General features: G+C 39.2%; 2 protein-coding genes across 3 annotated transcripts; both read right to left on the bottom strand.

Annotated features, from left to right (window-relative positions):
* Positions 1 to 9,859: 9,859 nt before the first annotated feature.
* On the bottom strand, positions 9,860 to 11,865 carry LOC145032913 (wall-associated receptor kinase-like 20). The gene is made up of 2 exons (XM_078981872.1): positions 11,102 to 11,865; positions 9,860 to 11,026 (listed from the first exon to the last, which is right to left on the bottom strand). The coding sequence occupies exons 1-2, from the start codon at positions 11,862 to 11,864 to the stop codon at positions 9,939 to 9,941; spliced, it is 1,851 nt and encodes a 616-aa protein (XP_078837998.1). The 5' UTR covers position 11,865; the 3' UTR covers positions 9,860 to 9,938.
* A 1,279-nt stretch (positions 11,866 to 13,144) lies between these two features.
* Positions 13,145 to 16,396, bottom strand: LOC145032912 (PH, RCC1 and FYVE domains-containing protein 1-like). 2 transcript variants are annotated; one of them, XM_078981871.1, is made up of 8 exons: positions 15,981 to 16,396; positions 15,600 to 15,673; positions 15,053 to 15,500; positions 14,743 to 14,952; positions 14,611 to 14,654; positions 13,922 to 14,104; positions 13,741 to 13,831; positions 13,145 to 13,631 (listed from the first exon to the last, which is right to left on the bottom strand). In XM_078981871.1, exons 1-8 carry the CDS (start codon positions 16,186 to 16,188, stop codon positions 13,465 to 13,467), a joined length of 1,425 nt encoding a protein of 474 aa, XP_078837997.1. In that variant the 5' UTR covers positions 16,189 to 16,396; the 3' UTR covers positions 13,145 to 13,464. The 2 variants fall into 2 exon arrangements, with proteins under 2 accessions (XP_078837997.1, XP_078837996.1); XM_078981870.1 differs by having other exon boundaries at positions 14,743 to 14,958.
* Positions 16,397 to 22,677: the final 6,281 nt, after the last annotated feature.

The following is a 22,677-nucleotide window of genomic DNA, read 5'->3' on the forward strand; positions in this document are numbered from 1 at the left end:
ATTCGAGTTACTCGCATGGATTTAATGAGTGGACTCGATGAGTTAGAGAACCAACTCGCCGAGTAGGTTCTGGGCAGAGAAACCCTAATTTCCCGGGGTTGGGGCCTATATAAGGGAACTTATGCCCCCATTTACGCCTCACCAATTACCCTACACCCCTGAGAGAAAACCCTAATCTCCATTAGAGCTAGAGAGTGAGTGGGGAGCTAAGTTGAGTGGTTTTGTGCATCCTTTGAAGGAGATTTGGAAAGCTTGGTGTGTTTGATTGAGGATGGGTTGTAGATCTAGAGTTCTCTAGTGGTTAGCTTCAGTGCAAAGGTAAAAAGCTCCTATCTTGACCTTTCCTTTGTAAGATCTTAGTTTAGGGAGAGTTTGAGGGTTTTCTCCCAACCATTCTTGGCAATGAGTTATTTGAGCGTATCATGAGGATGAAACCTTAGATCTGGATTGTAGAAGGACTTGAGAGGCCAAAGATCCAAGCTTTATTAAGCTAAAGTCTAGGTTTTGTGCATCTAGCCCTTATGGGAGCATGTTTTGGCATTATGAGTCTTATATGCCATGTTTAAACGTAAAGCTTACAACTTTACGTGACAATCGACCCTTAGGATGGTAGATATGGTGTTTGGAGTGATGGATCTGTCTTAAATCGTTTGAATGAGGAATTTGATCGAAGGGACTCACCGAGTCCATGGCCTGACTCGACGAGTCGGTGAGAGTTTGTCCTGATGGGTTGATCGTGCGATAACTCGGCGAGTTGGGGGTCAACTCAATGAGTTGAGCTATACTTTTTAAGACTTTTGAGGATAAAAGGGGACTCGACGAGCTGCAAGAGTGCACTCGACGAGTAGGGTCAAATATGGACTATTGACTCGAGTTTGACTTCTGTTGACTTTGGAGTTTTGGTCAACATGAGTAATAGAGAACATGGAGGGGTAAAATTGTCTTTTATCCACTTCAAAGAGTTAGAGAGAGAAAGAATAGCCTTCAGTTATTTGATTCGTGAAAAGAGTATTAATTAGAGATATTCATCCTTTGTGTTAGGCGGAGGCTAGTTCGAGATCCGAGTGTGAGGTTATTTGCTCACCTACTTGCGAGGTGAGTCTTCTCACTATACCTTACCTAGAGTGGTAATTATGTGTGAACAGAGGGTCTTACGTGCTTGCTTGAGTTATGCATATTCTATGTGATATATGTGTTATATGCTATATTATGTGATATTTAGACCGGACTGGAGGGTCCGACGAACTATGAGACCGGATGGTTCTCAACCAGACCGGACCAGAGGGTCCAACGAACCATGGGACTGGAGGGTCCCAACCAGACCGGATCGGAGGGTCCAATGAGTTGTGGGACTGGAGGGTCCTACTGAGACACATTGACTGGAGGGTCTTACAGAGCTTTAGCCTCGAGTGGCTAACTATTTGTGTGTGGTATTTTGGGGAACACACTAAGCTTCATGCTTACCGTGTTATGTGTTTTAGGTTTTACTCACAATCGCGGGAAGACGCCAGCTCGATTGTACACACCAGAGAAGGAGTTATGTTTTGGAGGATCCTGGATAATTATTAAATAATTATAGAGTTGTGTTTTGTAAATGAATTAAATGGGATTTTCGTGAAACGTGTTATGAGAATTATGTGATTTTTAAATGAAAATTTTGTTTGAAAATTTACAGTGTTACATATTTTAAATAGGTAGAGGGTATACATGTAATTTAACTTTGATATGTAGATATGATAATGAGATGCCACATGTCAAAAAAGATTCATTTATTAAAGATGTAGATATAGGTAGCTGAGTGATTAGATACAAATTGTTATGAGCTCCCAAACTGTAGTGTGTAGTATTCAAACCGAAACTTTGTTTCCAAGTTCAACTTAACGAAATAAAAGAAGTAAATTGATAGAAATGATAAAAAAAATTGTTCAGAAGTTTCATTAAAGAAGAAAAATAGAAAAAAAAATGAAATGATTTCTATTAAAGGAGTTTCGGACTTTCTCTTTTATTTTTCTTTCCAATTTAGAAAAAATTCTAATATTTTCATTCCAATTTGGAAGAATTTCTTTTCTTATCTTATCTCTTCTTTTTTCTATTTACTTTTTTCCATTTCTTTTATTTTTTTTTTTGCTAAAAATAAGAATAAATCATATTTTTTTAAAGGGTGTTATTATAAACACTTCACTCTAACATGATACTAGACCTTAGTCTATAATTTATTACAGACCTTAATCTATAATTTATTATACTACACTTTATACTTTATTATTTTCATCATTATCATTTAACTATCTTTTATCTATTATTTTGTTACAAGCTAATCATTTCATTAACTTTATTATTTAAACATTACATCATTATTATTAACTTTATTATTTAAACATTATATTATTAGAGTTAATTACAAAATTAGCCAATTACATCATATTTATTAACTTTATTATTTAAACATTATATTATTAGAGCTAATTACAAAATTAGCCAACTTTACTAATGACTTTACAAATTTAGCCAAAAAAAATGCAAAAATAACCACTTAAATCACAGATAGAAATGACCCATCTGCGATTTTGCCCTTCCATTTGCGAAGATACAAGCGCTTAAAGCACAACTGTGCTTTAGGCACTTAAACTTTCGCAGATGGAATAGTCCATCTGCGAAATGCATGTTCCACCTGCGATTTTCCAAAAAAAAGAAAGTATAAAACCGTTTTTTTAGTTCATTTTCACTCTTCAATATAGAAAAACTCTCTCTTTCAGCGATTCCCTATGACGATTTCTTGAAGAAAATGAACGATTTTTTCAACAATCCCGAAAAAATGGTTAGATTTTAACTCCTTTTATGTTTTAATTAACATTTATTTAGTATATGTTTTTATTATTTTATTATTTATTGTATTAGTTAGTGTAAAAAAATGTAATTATATTGTTTGTGATTGGGTGATTTTTTATATTTGATAGCTTTAATATTATTTATTACTAAACTTGAAGTTTTAATGTTATTTTGTTAGTGGTTGTATGAATGTACAAGTATAGACTGCGTAAAATATCCATTGGCTAGTTGTATATTTAGTAAAATGGTCAGAATATGTTATTTTTTAAGTTCAAAGTTAAATAAGTTGTTACAATAATGTTTATAATATGTTTGGTTAGTGGTTTAAGTTGAGAAATTGATATAGCATGGTTAGAATGTGTTATTTGTTGTTTGTATAGTTGTTGTATAATTTGAAAAATTGTATATAATTATCGTATAAGTGGTTGTATAACTTGAAAAATGGTTATAATAATGTTTACAATATGTTTACAATAGTCGTTTGTATATTTGTCGTATAACTTGAAAAATTTTATATACTTGTCGTTTAAGTTGAAAAATTGTTATAGTATGGTTAGAATATGTTATTTTATTTAATTTGAAAGTTATAAATCATTTGTATACTTGTTGTATAACTTGGAAAATTGTATATAGTTGTCGTTTAAGTTGAAAATTTGTTATAGTATGTTATTGTTTTTCAACGTAAATATAGAAATTATTGATTAAATGTTGGTTTTTGCATTGTTTATGTTTGTAATTTGAATGTTGGATTATTATTGCATTTAATAATATGATATTTTAAAATGAAATAGTTGTTTAGTTTTCTAATATGTTATTGTTTTTGTGCAGCATGATTATAAGCATTTCAATGTTAAAGCTATTATCAACTTAAAAGGATCGGGGTGTAACATATGGGAAGTATTTGATGTGTTAGATGGTGTCAGCCGTGATATTTTTAGAGATACGGTATTTGGTTACTTGTTGCACGTCCCTCGTTTACAAGGGAACAGATTGTTGTTCCACAAGATGTTTCTTCATCAAATACGGTCGGACGCTGCTTTATCTCCAAATGGAATAAAACGGTGATATTTTAGACTGAGTGATAGGAAAATGGTACATGGCCCAGAAGAGTTTTGTTTGATAACCGGGTTGAGTTTTGGCGAGTATCCTAAAAATATCGGGAAAAAGTGTCAAAAAAATAGTTAGTAGTAAAAAAAGATGTTTATCTAGTGAACGGCTATTTCCGAACCATACAAATTGTAACATCCAAAAAATACAGGTCAAAAATTTCATTTTTAAATAAGTTAATATAAAACCATATGTAATAAAACCGTCAATAATAATGTCCCGTGTCAAAACCAAAGTGTCAATAATAAAACATAATATCATAAAACCATATCAGAGTGTAATCCCAAGGATCTCATGTGCGGAAATCATAGTGTGATACGCTGCGATCAAGTCAACTTCTTTCCTTTGAAAACAAAGCACCTGAAACCAAAACTGTAAATCGTAAGCACAAAGTTTAGTGAGTTCCCCCATCATACCACATACCATATAATACCATCAGTATCTTTCAACCGATAGATGTCATCAGTATCTTTCAACCGGTAATCGGGGACTATTTCACCCCTACCACTATCACATAATAATATATCATAAACATACTGATCACATACTAACATCATAAACATGTTGATTACATACTAACATGTCGTAAACAGACAGATAAGCATTGCATGGGTTCTGTATACCCCTTCGGTATCTTTCAACCGATAATTGCCATTGGTATCTTTCAACCGGTAACCGTCATCGGTATCTTTCAACCGGTAACAGGGGACTATTTCACCCCTACCACTATCATACAATAACAAGATATAATCATACAGTTAGACTTATCTAGGGTACTGACCTACCCTTCGGCCCTAACAACCGAGTCAGGGAAAAACTATTCCCTGCTACTACCACTAACACACATAGCATAACATGTATACATATCTCATGACCAAATCACATAACCAACCAAGATAACTATCACAGAGACAATTATCTACAAATACTCTTGTTGGTGGGTCGGCATTGTGGCCTTAGACCCACCCCTACTGGAAGGTAACTCACCTCACACCGTTGAAGTCCTGTAGACTCAATGCCACACTGCTGAAGTCCCACAGACTCAACCCCAACTGTTGGATAATAGGTTCCCAAACTATCAACACCAAAATAACACCCAATTAATAATTGGGTCCTAACACATAACCATAATAGATACTTGGATAATTACTACATTACCCCAAGCTTGGATTATTCAAGCCCAAGGCCCAATCCATAGGCCCAAAGTCAACTAAGAATCAAAGCCCAACATATGGCCCAATTTTCCAAGTTAGGCCTATACCTCTATATGGTCTTATTCTAAGGCCCAACCAAAAATTCCAGTCCAAAATTTGGTATTTTAATAGCCCAATACCACATAATCATAAAGGCCTAAACTATGGCCCATCTATGGCCTAATTTTCCAAATTGGGCCCAACTCCTCATATGGGCCTCACCTCAAAGCCCATTAATTATTCTAGTCCATTTGCTTGATCTTGGATGGCCCATTAATAATCTAATCATCAAGGCCCAATAAAAGGCCCAACAATAAGCCCAAGTGAAATTAGGGTTTTCACATAAAATGACGATAAACACTTAACCCATTAAGGACTTAATCCATTAAGTCCATCATTCTTCTAAACAAGTCATATGGTGTGATTGGGCTTAATCAAACAATTCCATTCCAATGGCCCATAAGTGGATCCTGATAAGTCCAAACCCATAAATCCAATATTAGGGTTTCCAACCCCATCTTAGCCCAATAGGCCCAATTGATATGTCTTTTGATCAAGTAAGGTCCATTAGGCCCATTAAGGTTTCACTAGGCCCATTAGTCGTCTGTTTGGGCTTTTAGGTCCATTAATCTTCATTTGGCCCATTAGGGTTTATTAGGCCCATTAAGCCTCATTGGGCCCATTAGGGTTTGTTAGTCCCTTTGTCCAAATATCCAAACAAGGCACCATCCAACAAGTCACACCGCCACCCGACACGGCGGTTGGAGGCGGCAGCCACCACCCTAAGGTGGTGGTTTTCAATTTCTTTTCATTATACCATTCTTGTTACAATTTACAATGCAAAATCCGATATCTCACACACACACACACACACTAACTAGGCTAAACATCCAACCAAATGAACCACATGCAACACTCCATGAATCCCACACTCAAACACACAGAAAATCGCACACACCACTAAATCACGCACACACAGCCACCACCATATGGCAGCGGGTGGTGGCAGAACGGTTGTAACTTTTGGTCCATTTTATGAGTGATCTTGGAGTTAAGTGGACTTCAACATCTTTTGATCAGTTTGTAATATTTCTTAGGCCTCGTGGACTAGGAAAGTTATGATTTTTTGCCTTCCCTTTTATCCATGCAACATATATTGGTCCTTTAGGTCATTTTGGTGTATTAAAGTTTAGATCCTGAAAGATTGTGACATTATTATGGATATAGTTGGAAACTTTATCCATCTAGACATCTTGTTGATTCAGATTTGAAAGTGGGAGACTAAGACTTAATGGATTAAGTTGAGAAAGATGCATTTTGGGTCCCTTTGAGACTTAAAGTCTAGATCTTGGTGGTTTGGACCATCCTAATGGTTAATATTGGAAACTTTATCCATTATGAAGCTATTGGGAATCATATCTGATGATTTTAGCTTTGATCCTTATGGATTAAACCCTTATTGAAGAAAATCCTTTCAGACTGAAGACCACGGTGTGGCCAAGGAAGGCCACTACATGGTGGCGGGACTTATCACGTCTATTTTGTCCCAACGTGCCCATGACGTGTCCCTAGGTTGCCACGATGTGGTGATTGAGGAATCATCGACTGTTTTGATATTTTATGCCCACGACATGGCCAAGGAAGGCCACAACGTGGAGGGCTGCTGATTGGCAATTTTGCTTTAACTTTGACTGTTGACTTTTTAAACAGTTTGACTTTTGGTCAAACTTAGGTATAAATGAGTTTTTGATTGAGCTCTGGTCTCAATTTGGTTTTAAGAAGCTTGGGTTGGTTGTTCTAATGTTGAGGTAGTTGTTGGGCTTATGTTGAGTAGTTTAGGTGAGTCTTCTCATTATACTTGTATGTTGAAATAACTAATATTGGCCCATTAGATTGGGTTGTATAGAATGCTAGCTGTATTTATCACTTTTTCATGTATGTTTGGATTAAGATACACCCTAGGGATGGGCCCATACTATATGATTGGGTTGAAATACACCCTATGGTTGGGCCCATTACTATATGCTTGGGTTGAAATATACCCTAGGGTTGGGCCCATTATTGTATGCTTGGGTTGAAATATACCCAGGGTTGGTCCCATTATTATATGTTTAGGTTGAAATATACCCCAAGAATGGGCCCCAGGGCTAGGCCTATTGTTGTATGTTGGTTTAGAATATACCCCAGGGCTGGGCCCACTGATTTTTAAGATATGTGGTATTTTGGGGAAGTCACTAAGCTTTATGCTTGTGGTTTGTGGTTTAAAACATTTTCATGTACTTCCAGATTCAAAAGGAAGAGCCCGATTTAACCGCACTATTGTTTATGATTTTACTATGATGTTTTGACAATACTTTTACTCTGATCGTCAATTGGGATAATGAATGAATGGTTTATGAAAATTTTACTCGATATTTTTAGGACGTTATAAAGGATCTGTCGGGTATGTTCGGCACGATCAAGGACAAGCTTGTAGTTATGATGGATGAGCGACTGATAGCCATTCAGTATGATTTGGCGGGTGCACCTCCGAGGAGTCGCGAGATCTTTTTTCAAGAGTTTTGTGCTTGTAAGGCTATTGATTTATTCGGGAATAATGAGCCCATTGTGAGTATGTGTTGGATTGTTGATATGGAGATCCCTTTCTGACAAGTTTTATCCTGGTGGGGTAAAGGTCAGGTTTGATGTGCTTCTCTTGTGTGATGAAGCACGAGATTGGTGTGGCAAGGTGGCCCGGGCTCTTGGACTAGAGGCACTAGAGATTATGACTTGGGCGTATTTCGTTACCAGGTTCAGGGTAGAGTATGTACCGACGATCAAGGTACACCAGCTAGCGCGCGAGTTTCAGGCTTTTACTATACTACGAAGATTGTTGCGTAGATTACCACCAAGTTCAAGGAGAGAGCGCTATCGGTTCTATAATATGATGCAGGTCAGGAGATAAAGATGATGAGGTATCATGACATGCTGAGGATCGACATCATTGAGTTTGTGAGTATAACAACCTATAAGACATTGGATAAGATGATTGATTCGGTCCGGAAACAAGAGATTGAGTTGGATCTCAAGGGGAAAAGGAAGGTCCCACAGCTTCAAACAGTAGTGGTGATATCTAAGAGGTTCAATACTTTGAATGGTGGTACGGTGACATGAAAAGTTCCAAGCAGGAAATAGTGGTAGACTCTACATGCGAGTCTGAATATATTGTTGTAAGTTAAGCGTCCAAGGAATCTACCTAAATCAGAAACTTCATAGGAAACCTTGGAGTTGTTCCGAGCAACAAATATCGATTGGAGACATTCTGTGATAACGAAGGTACAATTGCTCTAGCTAAAGAGCCTAGGGATCACGAAAGGTCAAGGCATATAAAGATGAAATACCAATACATTTTAGATAGAGTTAATGATGAAGATCTATTTCTAAAGTGAGTATGATCAAAGGAGAATTCAGTTGATCCGTTCACAAAAGGGATGACCAAGGAAAGACATAGTATGCATGCTAGAAGCATACACATGAGAGACAACATAAAGTTTAGAAATAGGAAATTAGGGATGAGCATTAGAACCGCCGGAACCGGAACCGGACCGTAACCGAAACCGGAATTGGTAATTAGGTCCGGTTACCGGTTCTTCATTTTTATGAAAACCGGTCCCGGTTCTAAAAACCGGAACCGGTTTAACATTTTTTTCGTTTTTTAAAATGCGCATAAGTCACTCATATGAAATCGGAATTATTTGATTTTTTTTCCAACATGTAATTTGGAGTTTGTAATTCATTTTTGACTATACACACATATGTTTTGGTTAGATATTGAATCGGATACAAGCCCCGAAAGAAAGAATATTGATGCTGCGTTTTTTCTATTTCAGCATTTTTTTTTTTTTTTTTGAATCTGTCACATTTTTTTAAATGAGCATAACTCATTCATATGACATCGAAATTACTTAATGTTTTTTCTAGCATGTAATTTGATGTTTGTAGTTCATTTTAGACTATAAAAACACTTGATTTGGTTAGATATTGAATCAGTTATAGATCCCGGAAGACAACATATCAATGCTGCGTATTTTCTGTTTAAGCATTTTTTTGGAATCTGTCCGGCTTTTAAAATGCGCATAACTCACTCATATGAAGTCGGAATTACTTGATTCTTTTTTCATCGTGTAATTTAGTGTTTGTACTTCAATTTAGAATGTAAAAAGTCTTAATTTTGTTAAGTATTGAATCATTTACAAGCTCTGGAAGATAGCATATCATCTATAATATTTCAACCGGTTCTAATTTGAAAAATAACCGAAAAACCGGGACCGGAACCGGAACCGGCGCTAGAACCGGCGGTCCGGTTCCCGGTTCTTATAATATGGGAAAACCGGTTCCGGTTCCGAACCGGTCCGGTTCTAAAGCTCATCCCTATAAGAAATTATGGTTGAAAAGCAATACAAGTTGGTTGTATATTAGATTATTAATATTTATGTAAAATAGGAAATCATGGTTGAAAATAATAATAATAATAATAACAATAATAATAACAACAACAATCATCATGGCTAAAGTTAGTCACAACAATATCACAATTAAGTAATAACCTAATGATTAATACTCTTCAAATAATTTTAGAAAACATAAAGAAAGAGGTGAATTCCAGTAAAAAAATAATTTATAACATAGAGTAAAGATGATATTTAAGAAATAAAAGGGGTGTAAAAAAAAACTAATCGTTAATGGCTTAATGATACACAACATACAACTTTTAATGAACGGTCACAAATTTCAATAACATGGTGATACCTAGCTATCTTGATGATGATTTTACACCACGACTGCTATGACACCCATGATATACTCGATCTCCTCAGATACCTCCTTCATAGAAGGTCTGTTTTCTCTTCTTTCCTCCAAGCAGCTCATCGCAAGAAACCCTAACGCTTTCATCGAATCAATTTCCAACGACGTAGCAGGATTCTTGAGCATAGAGTCAATAACATCCACCATTCGTTCCTCATTCACCATCCGTTTAACATAAGCAACCAAGTTTACATCATCGGTCGCTCTACCAAAATCTATAGCTTTTTGACATGTAAGTATTTCTAATAATAGTACTCCAAAACTATACACATCACTCTTATCAGTTAACTGATAGTTCCAATAATAATCAGGATCCAAGTACCCTAATGTCCCTTGTGCACAAGTTGTCACATGGGTTAGGTCCGTATGAGCCAGTTTGGATAAACCAAAATCCGCAACCTTGGCTTTCATATTTTCATCGAGTAAGATGTTGCTAGACTTCACATCGCGGTGATAAATAGGTCTAGAAGCAGAGAAATGGAGATACGAGAGCCCCTCGGCGGTGTCACGTGCGATCCCTAGTCGTTGAGGCCAAGTTAAGGGTCTTTTATTTTTGTCATGCAAGTGATCATGAAGGCTTCCGTTTGGAATATACTCATACACCAACAGCGGTTCCTTCTTTCCTATGCAACAACCTAGGAGGTGTACGAGGTTCTTGTGGTTGACTTGACAAAGGATTCGAACCTCGTTTAGGACCTGGTCAACGCTTTTGGTGTTTCCAAGTTTTGCACATTTAACCGCCACCTCGGTTCCGTCATCCAGTACGCCTTTATACACTTCACCAAAGCCGCCAACACCAAGAAGACCTTTTGAGGAGTAGTTATTTGTCGCCCTTTTGATCTCTTTACTCGTGAAGACCTTGGATAATTTTCCACTATCTCCCGATGATACTATCTCTTCACGATCTCGTGCAAGACGTTGTTCTGCTTTACTTCTATTATGACAACGGATGATCATTACTGTCGCGAATACAACCAATAGAAGCAGTATCACGCTACTGCATATTGTAGCTGCCACGAGTTTGATCTGTTTTGATCTGACGCTTATAAGATCTGCAACAATAATTTATTAGTTTTTGTTCTGAAATGATAAAAGTTAAATCCGAACTGGGATATATCATTAATTACCTGAAACACATCGGCCGGCGAGACCATCCCATCGGAATTTAGGTTTACAGTAGCACCTTAGAGAGCCGTCTCCACCGTCCCTACAAACAGAGTTATAGGTCGAATCGCAACACGTTTGCGTTTGACATGGTCGCTCCGATGGTAGCGCCCACATCAACTCCACAGCAGAATCCGGCCAGCTACTAATTGGCAACGAGAGGTTTAGATTCACGAAGTTTGTGTACGCTCCGCAATGTTCCATAGCAAGCGAAACAAAATCAAACCCTGTTTGTGTGCTGTTTTTTAAGGAACAACAAGTCGGTGCTGTTTGACCACATGCAGACATCTTAGCCGAGCCATTCTGGTAGGCGCGGCAAGGGCTGGTTGTGGTACAATCTAACGCAGTAGCAGCAGGTAACGCCGTTGTATTTGAACAGTTGAAGAAAAAGGGAGTGTTGCTGGAGGTGATGGTGAAGGGCAAGGAGGTATTTAACCGGATGCCATGGGTGACGCTGACGCAGGTGTTTGGTAAAATAGTCGATGGTTGCTGAATCACTAGACGCTGGTTTTCCGGGGAGATAGATATGATCGGGTAAGTGTAGTTATCAATTAGCGTATCAAACTTCAACACGCCTCCTTCACACCGGAGCCGGTATGAGGGTTGGCCACACGTCCAAGAAGTGCTGAGGGGATACGGGACTGGAGTCGTCCCGCAATTTGGGCACAGGTACTCGATTGTATTTGTGGCACAACCGATGTCGACTAGCAACACCACCATTAGCATCAAGAAGTTAAGTGTCATTTTAATTAATAATGGAGGTTGAATTGGTTGGTTATAAGAAATAAAAAGCAAGTGGTTTATTCAAGTATTTGTAAGATGGTGATTTGTACATGGAATGAGACCAATGTCCCGAAATTGGTGCTGTTGCAGAGTCTCTTGGGCAAGTGTATCCGTAGGGCGGTAGGGGAGTACCGAGGCTAATTGCTAATGGATTTGAAATTTACAAGCTTGGAATTGATGCATGGTATCGTTTTCTGTACGATGGAAGCTTAATTAGGATAGAAAAGAATAGGTGGTTTTGGAAATGGAGGCCGGTTGATATATCCAACAACAAATATGGAAAGTGGAAGCAATCTCTATGTATTGGATTCATTCTCGTATTTCAAGAATAAAGAGAGATCCAACATATTCTATTCTATTCTGCACTTCTTTCAAAACACAATTGCAATGATTTTTTTAAAGGAATGAACTATCGATAGGTCGTGTAAGTTCTAATTAATTTTGATTTCAATTTTTGTTTTCATATTGCTATGGCGGATGAAACAGTTTCTTTACTTAATTACCACTGTTCTAAGCAATTGGAACTTGATCACCTGACCTTTTGTTGACTGTTTTCAATCAAGTTGCAGAAATTCAAACTCCCATCTTGGTCTACGATCTCAATTATAGCTTCGATGTTGTATATGGATTTGGGTATAATCAATAATGCAGTCGTTGGTGTTGATCTTGATTCTGCAATTCAATCAGCAAAATTGAATTGGATTCCAAGTCTTAATGTGACAATGTCTTCTGCGTCTCAAAGTGGACCATCTGGGTTCAAGGAAATAAGAAGTTTGGGGTATAACGTCTTGTGATCTTGTTTCAGAAATCAAAGAAAAAGTTGATTGGTTTTTTGGGTATCTCACTCAGGAGAGATTTCTTACATTGATTTGAGAAACATTTTGTCATAATTCTTGGAATTGTCTTGGTGAATTAAGAAAAGCGATGAACGGACAACATTATGTAGGTTTGTCGATTTTCTACATATGAACACACATTCATTTGTGATTTTCCGTCTAAGTGATTTGACATTACCTTTAGATTCTTAGTTTGTGGGTTGCTTATGTTTCTACTTTCTGGATTATAAAATGAATATCCCCATCATGAATATGGTGCTTCTATGTTATGTGTTTTTATTAAAAAAAAAAATAGATCTATGAATTGGTAAAACCAAACGTTTAAAAACAATTTTGATAACGGGCCACCACAGTAGTTTCTAGGAAATATGATAGAGAAAGAGGCAATTGGAAATACTTAGGTTTGCATTAAGTTTTATTGAGAGATATATATATATACACAGTAGTAACGCAAGAATCAATCAAGAAACCCCTCAAACCCTCTCTCTAAAGTCTAAAGAATGATGATGGCAATTGGCGATTGACGTGATGCAAACAACAGACTATTGTATTGTATGTATATGTACATATGCTGAGCATATACATGTACACTCCCTCCTCTTTCTTTCCACCTCTTTCCAATAAAACACCAACTAACCACCTAACAAAACTGTTTCCACTTTCCACCTCCTTCATCACATATAATTCAAATCCCATCAAGAAGAAGATCAAGTCACGGATTGAGCTTGTAAAAGTGTGTGCCACCAGCCACACGCAACCACCCTGGGCACACACCCTTCTTGCAGACCAACTTCAGATGGAATATTCCGGTCAATTACATCACCAACTCCAAGCTGCCCATACTTATTCCATCCCCAACAGAACACCTTCCCATCTTCATCAAAATAAAAAAAATCAATAACTTAAGCATCCAGCCATACTGGGTACTGGGTACTCGTTTTTTTTTTTTTTAAAAACACTATTTTTTTACAATTTTACAGTACCTGTAACAACAGCACTGTGACGGGCCCCACAGGATACGACTCTTGCGTGTTCGTTCTCAAGACTTGGAGCATCCAAAAGGCGTGGCAATGTCTAACAAAAAAACAGATAATATTTCATAGAATTAGGTCAAACTTTTTGAGAAAATTTATGTATTTGGGACATGATGAGCAAGTTAGTTACCTCAGCTTGATCAGTTCCTGTACCCAACTGGCCGAATTGGTTCCCGCCAAAAGCATAGACATCACCATCTGATGAGATGCAGATTGTGTGCCAAAGGCCTGCAGCCACTGAATCTATTGAGATGCCAAGTAATGATGATACGCATGAAGGGGTCAATTCATCATCTGTGCTTCCTTGCCCACACTACAAGATGTGATATAAAAATATGATCATGGGTTAGAATATGCAAAAATATGTAGCTGTCTCAAATCAAATGAGCTGTCACAAAACAGAAGAATATGTATAGAACTATAGATATATGATTAATTAAATTGTATGTAATGTTTTTATCGCCTTCTTTTCATCTTGTGGAAATTTGGTCTGCTTTTTCTTCATCATTTCTACTTTACCTACATGTCCATTCATCAAAGCAAGTCAATATTTCAGAACAAGTCCCCTAACATATACAACATTATCTATTACCTGAAGCAAGTACCTGAAGAAAATCAATTAGGGGTCTCCTAGTCAATTAAGTCTTTTCAGATGCTAATACATGCAATCACTATCAGTTGAGAAAACTCACAATACAACTAATGTGATTTGTATAAACTATTAGGGTGGTGGATGCCTTCCAAACAAAATTAAAGAATCTAAAGAGCATAAAAACAAAATAACAGAAAAGACAAAAGGCAAAAGGAAGGTGATGTCACCTGTCCATATAGTCCCCAACCAAAAGTCATTAATGCTCCAGCATCTGTACATACATGCACGTATACAATTCAGTAATAATTATAGATAGTGTAATTGGAAATATTGAATTAATAATCTTTTGGAAACCTTACCTGTGACTACAGCACTGTGTCTTCCTCCACAAGCAATACCTTTAATATAACTTCCAGGAGCTCTATACCCCTGTCCTTCTCTTCTATCTTTTCCTACTGAAGATGAAGCAATGCAAGGTATAGGATGTGGAGAAGACACCATTCTTATCCTGGACCCCAAACCTAGCTGCCCCTCACCTCCATACCCCCAACCCCACACCTGTCCTGTATCTGAAACTTCACACAACCAAGTTACAATAAATACATTAAGCAATAATATTTATTACTCTCTGTATCATAATAATGTTATATGTTGTTACAAAATTCCTACCTGATAATGCCAATGTATGTCGCCCACCAGCTGCAACTGTTGCTATCCTTACTCCTGGACTCAATGCTACCAAACAGGGTAAAGCTGAGAGAGGTTCATCACCAGAAGATGAGCTTTCAACTGCTTGTTTGTTTGATGATACACGTCTTCTTTTTGTACTTTCATCTCCAACTGCTTTACCATCTACACCACTGGATCTTGATCCCCCTGAGCGTGGGCTTAGTATAGTACCTTGTTCTGTCAGGAACGGATTCTGTCTCTCAAATATGTCTTTCTCTTGGCTTTGACCACTGTTTGGGTCTCCAACAACCTTCCCAGAAGGTACACACTCTTTCCATCCCCATGTATAAACCTCTCCTGCACCTGTTACGCAGACACAATGTGCCCAACCTGCTGCAGCTCTTGTTATTGAAATTTCTTTTGGAAGAGGGAAAGGTTCTGGTGTTTCCTTAACAAAAACAAGTAAACAAACTGCACATTAGCTTCTCTTCTTTCACAGAGAAACTTAATAAAATAGACGAATAGATATCAAGATGTGTTTCAGTACCCCATGTTTCCCTGATGTCACGTAGCTCTGACCAAGATCATCTGTTGAACCCCATGTAATCAGCTTCCCTGTGTCTGATTGAAGAAAGGACAGAACAGTAAGGAAAATGATTGCCAAAGGTGTAAATGAAATTAAAAAGTGAGTTTAGATGTAATGGAGCGAATATGAAATGTAGCAAGAGGACATTCCACATTTTCTACACCCCTCAGTACCCAAATGGGTGTACATTTTGACTTTCCATAGCAAAGGAGTTCGAATTTAGAATTAGATGGAAAACTTTACAAAATTAGAACTTTCCCTTAGCTATCCAAATTATCTCAAAAGCTTTGAGACTCGTGTAAATATGAAGTTCCAAGAGAAGAATGAATCAAGAACCCCAACCTGAAATGGCCATAGCAAATCCACAACCGCCGCCACAGACATCCGACCAAAGCTGACCAGCGTCAATTGACTGCGGGAGTCTAACTTCCACCGGCGACAATATCGGTGACCGTTGAGGTAACGCTCCAGGTAAATACCCCCACATATATACTGACTTCTCGTCAACCTTCATCTCCATTTTCATATCATCATCGCCTTCAACATTCATATCTAATTTTCCAAAACCCTAACTAAAACTCACCTTTACAAACCCCAAAAATCAACAAGATTAAAGCAGACAATGTGTATGATTGATGTTCTTTCTCTAACGTCTTCGAAGTTAGAATCTTAGAAGAATTGGAAGTTAATTTCTAGAAAGTGCCCTAAATCGAAGTATGCGAATAAAAGGAGGTGCGTATCAATTTCAGAGGGAAGGGGGTGCCACGTTGGATGTTCACGTTGGTGTCTGTCCACGTGGCGTAATATCAGCCGGAAGATGGGTCGGGTTATTCCGAGCCACGAATTCACAAGAACTTTCTGGAAGGTCGGTCTAGAGCATATGATGAGTCGTGGTTAGTGGTGTGTCCCGTTCATTAGTTGCCACGTGTCCATAAATATAAAAAGTTATCGGAAAATTAGTCGTTTATCGGAATAATTTTTTCTAAATTCTGATGCCCTGAAACCACGTGTCTGCTGTTGTGTTACTCATCTGGGGTTGGGCTGTTAAAAAGTTTCAAAAGCCCATATATATATTCTACCGACCTGTTTCGGCAAACAAAAAAAAATAACAAAATCTATTATTTTTTTTTTCAGAAAATGACCAAAAAATAGTTTTTTTTTAGTTTTTATAAAAACTAGTTAAAATTTAAGAAATTCTGCCATATAACTATCAATATTAATATTCTACACTGTGGAATTGATAAATGATGTCATCTTAACAATTTGCAATGGACCTAACGAAAACGAAATATATTCATAGATAAGTATTTTCCCCAAAGATAGAAAACAAGTTAACGTGCTTTGCTTAAATTGCAAGTATCTTGTCTTTCCATACGCATTTTCCCCATTTTTTGTGCAATTTAACAATCAAAATAAGTTCTGAAATCTACAGTCCAGTCTCTGGACTTTTGTTTATTATACTTCTAGGCAATTTTAGTTTTTTTAAGTGTTAGAAACTTTGAGAAATTACGAAATTACATGTCGGATATTATGTGTAAGTTTACAGTACCAAAAATTATCTGTCGATTAAAAAAATAAATATATACCATAGGTAGTTTTCATTATCAATAAATAATTTTATCTATTGACCTTAAAAATATTTGTTTATTAAAGTTTTATTATAAAAGTGTGGGTGGTCTATATTTATTTATCTTTAAGTTAATAAATTAATTTTGGTGTTGAACGTCGCATATAATCTTTTAGGGTTAGTTATGTTATTTCTGAACTTTTCCAACAAATAAAAAAACAAAATCGATAAAAAATAAAATAAATATAAACTAAACTGCAAAAGTGGCCCTCGTGGTCACGCAAAGAATGTGGATAAAGTCTAAAAAATTTCCAACTTACATGGAAGGTTCAAAATCAAAAAATTTCTGTGGATTTGATCCCTGATGGATTTATAAAAAAAATAATAATAAAAACTAGTACTTTACCTTTATCATTCATTTTTTTTACATTTTTTTTATTTATGTTAATATTTATCTAATTATAAAAAAATAGAAAATGAAATTTCACCAACCCCTCTCGACTGTTCCCCACTTTCTCCCTCTCTCTCTCTTTTTGACTCTCTTTCCCATCATCTTCTTCATCACTCTTCCACAAATCAAAACACATACACACATATGAACAAAAAACTCAGTTAAACAGAAAACTCGATTGATCCTAGATAAATGGCTTGGATCTATGTTAGCAACCTTCATCCTCTTCATCCCATGTTCTTTAACCTAGAACGAGATGGGTTTTTAATCTGAAGTAGATGTTTTTCAAATTTAGTTTTCATCATTCAGATATGAGTTTCAAAGATATTAGATGTTGCCTCCAAGAACTTGAAATGGATTTTCTGGGTTATTCATCCATTTTTCAAGTTTGTGTTGAACAAATTAGATCCCTAATAATATGTCAAGGATGAACAAAGTAATTTGAATCAAATGCATTGATCCTCATATTGCAAAAATTGTATCGCATCGAGAATAACAGAGGTTCGAGAACCCTTTTGCGGCCACTCTTCCTCGGTATCGATCCAATATGAGAGGATGGGCATAGACTTGTTTCAGTATCTCATCTCACACATGAAACAACCCAAAAATACGACCCAAAAATTTCGTTTTTCGATATAATCAAAACCATAATCAGAGTGTCATATAATAAAACCATACGTGATGTATTCCAACATAATAGAAAACACTGTGCGGAAAACTGTATCATACTACGTCAAATCAAAACAAACTAAATCAATCTCAGGCTAAAAGCTAAAGTTGTGGTGTGTGCGATGCCGTCACCCCGAGCTCTTCCCTTTGCTTGCGGAAGTACCTGAAACCAAACTGAAACTGTAAGCACGAAGCTTAGTGAGCTCCCCCAAACTACCACATACCATACAATAACATATAAACACATATTGGGCCTTGCCCACTGCATCGGGACGAAGCCCGGCAACTGCATCGGACCGAAGTCCGGAACTGACTGGGACCTTGTCCCCTGCATCGGACCAAAGTCCGGAACTATCTGCATCGGACCGAAGTCCGGAACTAACTGCATCGGACCGAAGTCCGGAACTAACTGCATCGGACCAAAGTCCGGAACCGACTGGGACCTTGTCCCCTGCATCGGACAGAAGTCCGGAACTAACTGACTGAGCATAGCGTAGCATAACATAACAACTAGCATGAACACATATACTGCATACTACATCGGGCCGTAGCCCGGAACGCATAATACATAACACATAAAACATGGCACACAAATCCTGTCTGAGCCACGAAGGCATCAAACATACTAGCTACTGCATCGAATCAAAGTCCGGAAACTACTGCTAACTGAACGGGCCGGCATTGTGGCCTTAGACCCATCCCTACTGGAAGGAAACTCACCTCGTAAACTGGCTGCTGAGTGTGTGGCTCTGGAAGCTAACGGCTGCTGCTCCTGTATCTCCCCGGCTACAAGTCCATAAACACACTCAATCAAATACTAAACACTGCACTTGGGTAAAATGACTCTTTTACCCTTGGTCAAAGTTACTCTCACTTGGACTGACTCGCCGAGTTGGGCCACCCAACTCGCCGAGTCCTACTCTCACTTTTCAATCCTACTCGCTGCTACTCGTCGAGTATGGCATCGACTCGACGAGTACCCTCTTGATCCAAGAACTCAGACAATCTTCATCCGACTCGCCGAGCCGTATGAACATACTCGACGAGTTGTTCTTGATCTTAAGAAGATTGCCTTGGACTCGCCGAGTTGTATGAAGAACTCGCCGAGTCCCTCCATTACTGAGTCTACCTTCAACTCGCAGAGTCCACTCTCTAACTCACTGGTTCCACTCAACACTGCTAAAAATGAAGGAATCGGGGACTCGCGACTCAACTTGCCGAGTCGTTCTTCCCGACTCGCCGAGTTGCCGCCATGCAACTGTTTTTCACTCGATTTTGCTTGAATCCAACACATACAAATGATAGATCTGAGTCCAATAAGCTGGTTTACCACGTAAAGTTTCCAACTTTACGTGTACAACACATGAATAAGGGAAAATAAGGCTAAAAGATGCATAAAAGGGATAGATCTAGGGTTAATATGCAAAGTATCCTCATAAAGGCAATAGATCTGGACTATGGGACTTCTCAATGAATAGATCCAAGGTTATCTCGGCTTATTAGGGCGTTCATGAAAACACAAGGCTTGGAACAAGCATCAACTAGTTCTTAGAAGAGTTCTAATGGAGGTTTAAAGCATAAAACAAGAGGGGAAATCCGAAAATACCTCAAATAACTCAGATTTGCCCTTGGATCTTGGCACTCCACCTCTTCTCCTTGCTCCTTTATTCTTCTCCTTCTTCAAGCCTTCACAAAATCACACAAAATCACTTACAAACTCTCAAGGATGAACTAGGGTTTTCTCACAGCTTTAGAGGGTGAAGGAGGCGAGAATGGGGGCTATAAGGTGACTTAAATAGTGGGCAACCCGGGGATTTAGGGTTTCACCTAGACGGATGGACTCGCCGAGTCCGGGATATGGACTCGCCGAGTCTCCAGCTAACACGTGCTCGAAGTCGCGACCCTACTCGGCGAGTCAGGCTATGAACTCGCCGAGTCCCTCTTGCAAAACTTTAAAACAATTACTAATGAATTAACATACCGGGAACGGGTCGTTACAATTCTCCCCCACTTATCTCAGACTTCGTCCTCGAAGTCTGCTACGGCTGGATCTATAAATATCTCCGGGTAGTGCGTTCTCATCTCCTCCTCAGCCTCCCACATCCATTCAGACCCCTTCCGGTGCTGCCACTGTACCTTCACTAGTTGGATTACCTTGTTCTTCAAGGTCTTGGTCTTCCGATCCAGAATCGTGACCGGCCTCTCAATATAATTCAGGCTGCTATCAACCTGAATATCCTCTAGGGGAACGACTGCTGACTCATCCACCAAACACTTCCTCAACTGCGACACGTGGAAGGTGTTGTGGATCTGACTAAGCTCCTCAGGAAGATCTAACCGATAAGCAACCCGACCCACCCGGGCCAAAACCCTGAAAGGACCAATAAATCTGGGGCCCAGCTTGCCCCTCTTCCGGAACCTGATGACACCTTTCCAAGGTGAGACTTTCAGAAGAACCATATCTCCCACCTGGAACTCCAAGTCCGAACGCCTCCTGTCAACGTAGCTCTTCTGCCGACTCTGCGCAGTCTGCAGCCTACTACGGACCTGCTGGATCAACTCAGTCATCTTGAGCACCACTTCAGTGCTCCCGATGACTCGCTAACCGACCTCGCCCCAACAAATCGGGGTCCTACACTTCCTCCCATACAGCATCTCAAGAGGAGGTCGATCAATACTCGCATGATAACTGTTGTTATACGAGAATTCCGCTAACGGAAGATACGTATCCCAACTGCCCCCAATATCTAGAACACATGCCCTAAGCATATCCTCAAGAGTCTGAATCGTCCTTTCGCTCTGCCCGTCAGTCTGAGGGTGGAAAGCGGTGCTGAAATGGAGACGAGTACCCATCTCGTCGTGGAACCGCTTCCAGAATCTGGACGTGAAACGAACATCTCGGTCTGACACCACCGATACCAGCACTCCATGACGTGCCACAATCTCTCGCACATAGATATCGGCTAACTTTTCCGCCGATATACTCTCCTGAATCGGAATAAAATGGGCACTCTTTGTCAACCGATCCACTACAACCCATATCGAATCCACTCCACGTGCGGTCCTGGGGAGTTTGGTGACAAAATCCATGGTGATATCCTCCCATTTCCACACGGGAATGTCTAACGGCTGCATCTTGCTGTGAGGTCTCTGGTGCTCCGCCTTGACCTTCCGGCAGGTCAAGCATCTCTCAACATACCAAGCGACGTCCCTCTTCATGCAGGGCCACCAATAATCAGGTCGAAGATCTCGATACATTTTCGTCGCCCCTGGGTGGATAGAAAACCGAGACTTATGAGCCTCGTCCATCAACACCTGCCGTATTCCACCCCAGTACGGTACCCACACCCTACCATGAAGCGTCAGCAAACCCCGACTATCATAATCAAACGAAGCTACTCGACCCACTATTCTCTCACACTTTTGCCTCTCCTCCTTGAGACCCTCCATCTGAGCGTCCTTGATCCATTCCAACAACGGAGTGATCACTGTCATCCTCATACACAGATCTCTGATAAGGGCCGCCGACACTTTGCGGCTTAGGGCGTCGGCCACCACGTTGGCCTTCCCTGGGTGATAAAGGATCTCACAGTCATAATCCTTCAGTACGTCCAACCACCTCCTCTGCCTCATGTTCAAACTCGGCTGATCCATAAGATATTGCAAGCTCTTGTGATCCGTGTATATAGTACAACGGACCCCATAAAGGTAATGTCTCCAAATCTTGAGGGCAAACACAACTGCCCCCAGCTCCAAATCGTGGGTAGGATAATTAGCCTCGTGAGGCTTCAACTGTCTCGAGGCATAAGCTACCACATGGCCTCGCTGCATCAATACTGCTCCCATACCTGTGATCGAAGCATCACAATAGACTACGAAGTCCTCTACTCCCTCTGGCAAGGTAAGGATCGGAGCCTCGCACAATCTCTGTCTGAGAGTCTCGAACGTCGCCTGCTGCTCAGGCCCCCAACGAAATACCACTAACTTCTTGGTTAGTCGGGTGAGCGACATTGCTATCTTGGAGAAGTCCTGAATAAATCTCCGATAATACCCTGCCAACCCTAGGAAGCTCCGAATCTCAGATGGAGACCTCGGGACCTCCCACTGCATCACGGCCTCTATCTTGGCCGGATCTACCAAAATACCCTTCTGGTTGACGAGATGACCAAGAAACTGCACCTCGTGCAACCAGAACTCACACTTGGAGAACTTCGCGAAAAGTCTCTCCCTCCTCAAAGTCTCCAACACCTCCCGCAGGTGCTCCTCGTGCTGCCCCTGTGTCTTGGAATATACCAAGATATCGTCTATGAATACTATCACTGACCGATCCAGCATCGGCCTGCACACGCGGT

This window comes from Lactuca saligna, chromosome 2 (genome assembly GCF_052625555.1).
Source record: "Lactuca saligna cultivar CGN05327 chromosome 2, ASM5262555v1, whole genome shotgun sequence".
Taxonomy (NCBI): domain Eukaryota; kingdom Viridiplantae; phylum Streptophyta; class Magnoliopsida; order Asterales; family Asteraceae; genus Lactuca; species Lactuca saligna.

Excerpts from the sequence above, each read along its gene's own strand:
- LOC145032913 (XM_078981872.1), bottom strand. The coding sequence starts at position 11,864 with ATGCTAATGGTGGTGTTGCTAGTCGACATCGGTTGTGCCACAAATACA. Across the intron at positions 11,027-11,101 it reads CGCCGGCCGATGTGTTTCAG|ATCTTATAAGCGTCAGATCA; the intron begins GTAATTAATGAT and ends TTATTGTTGCAG.
- LOC145032912 (XM_078981870.1), bottom strand. The coding sequence starts at position 16,188 with ATGAATGTTGAAGGCGATGATGATATGAAAATGGAGATGAAGGTTGAC. Across the intron at positions 15,674-15,980 it reads ATTTGCTATGGCCATTTCAG|ACACAGGGAAGCTGATTACA; the intron begins GTTGGGGTTCTT and ends TTCTTCAATCAG. Across the intron at positions 14,959-15,052 it reads ACATACATTGGCATTATCAG|TTTCAGATACAGGACAGGTG; the intron begins GTAGGAATTTTG and ends GGTTGTGTGAAG.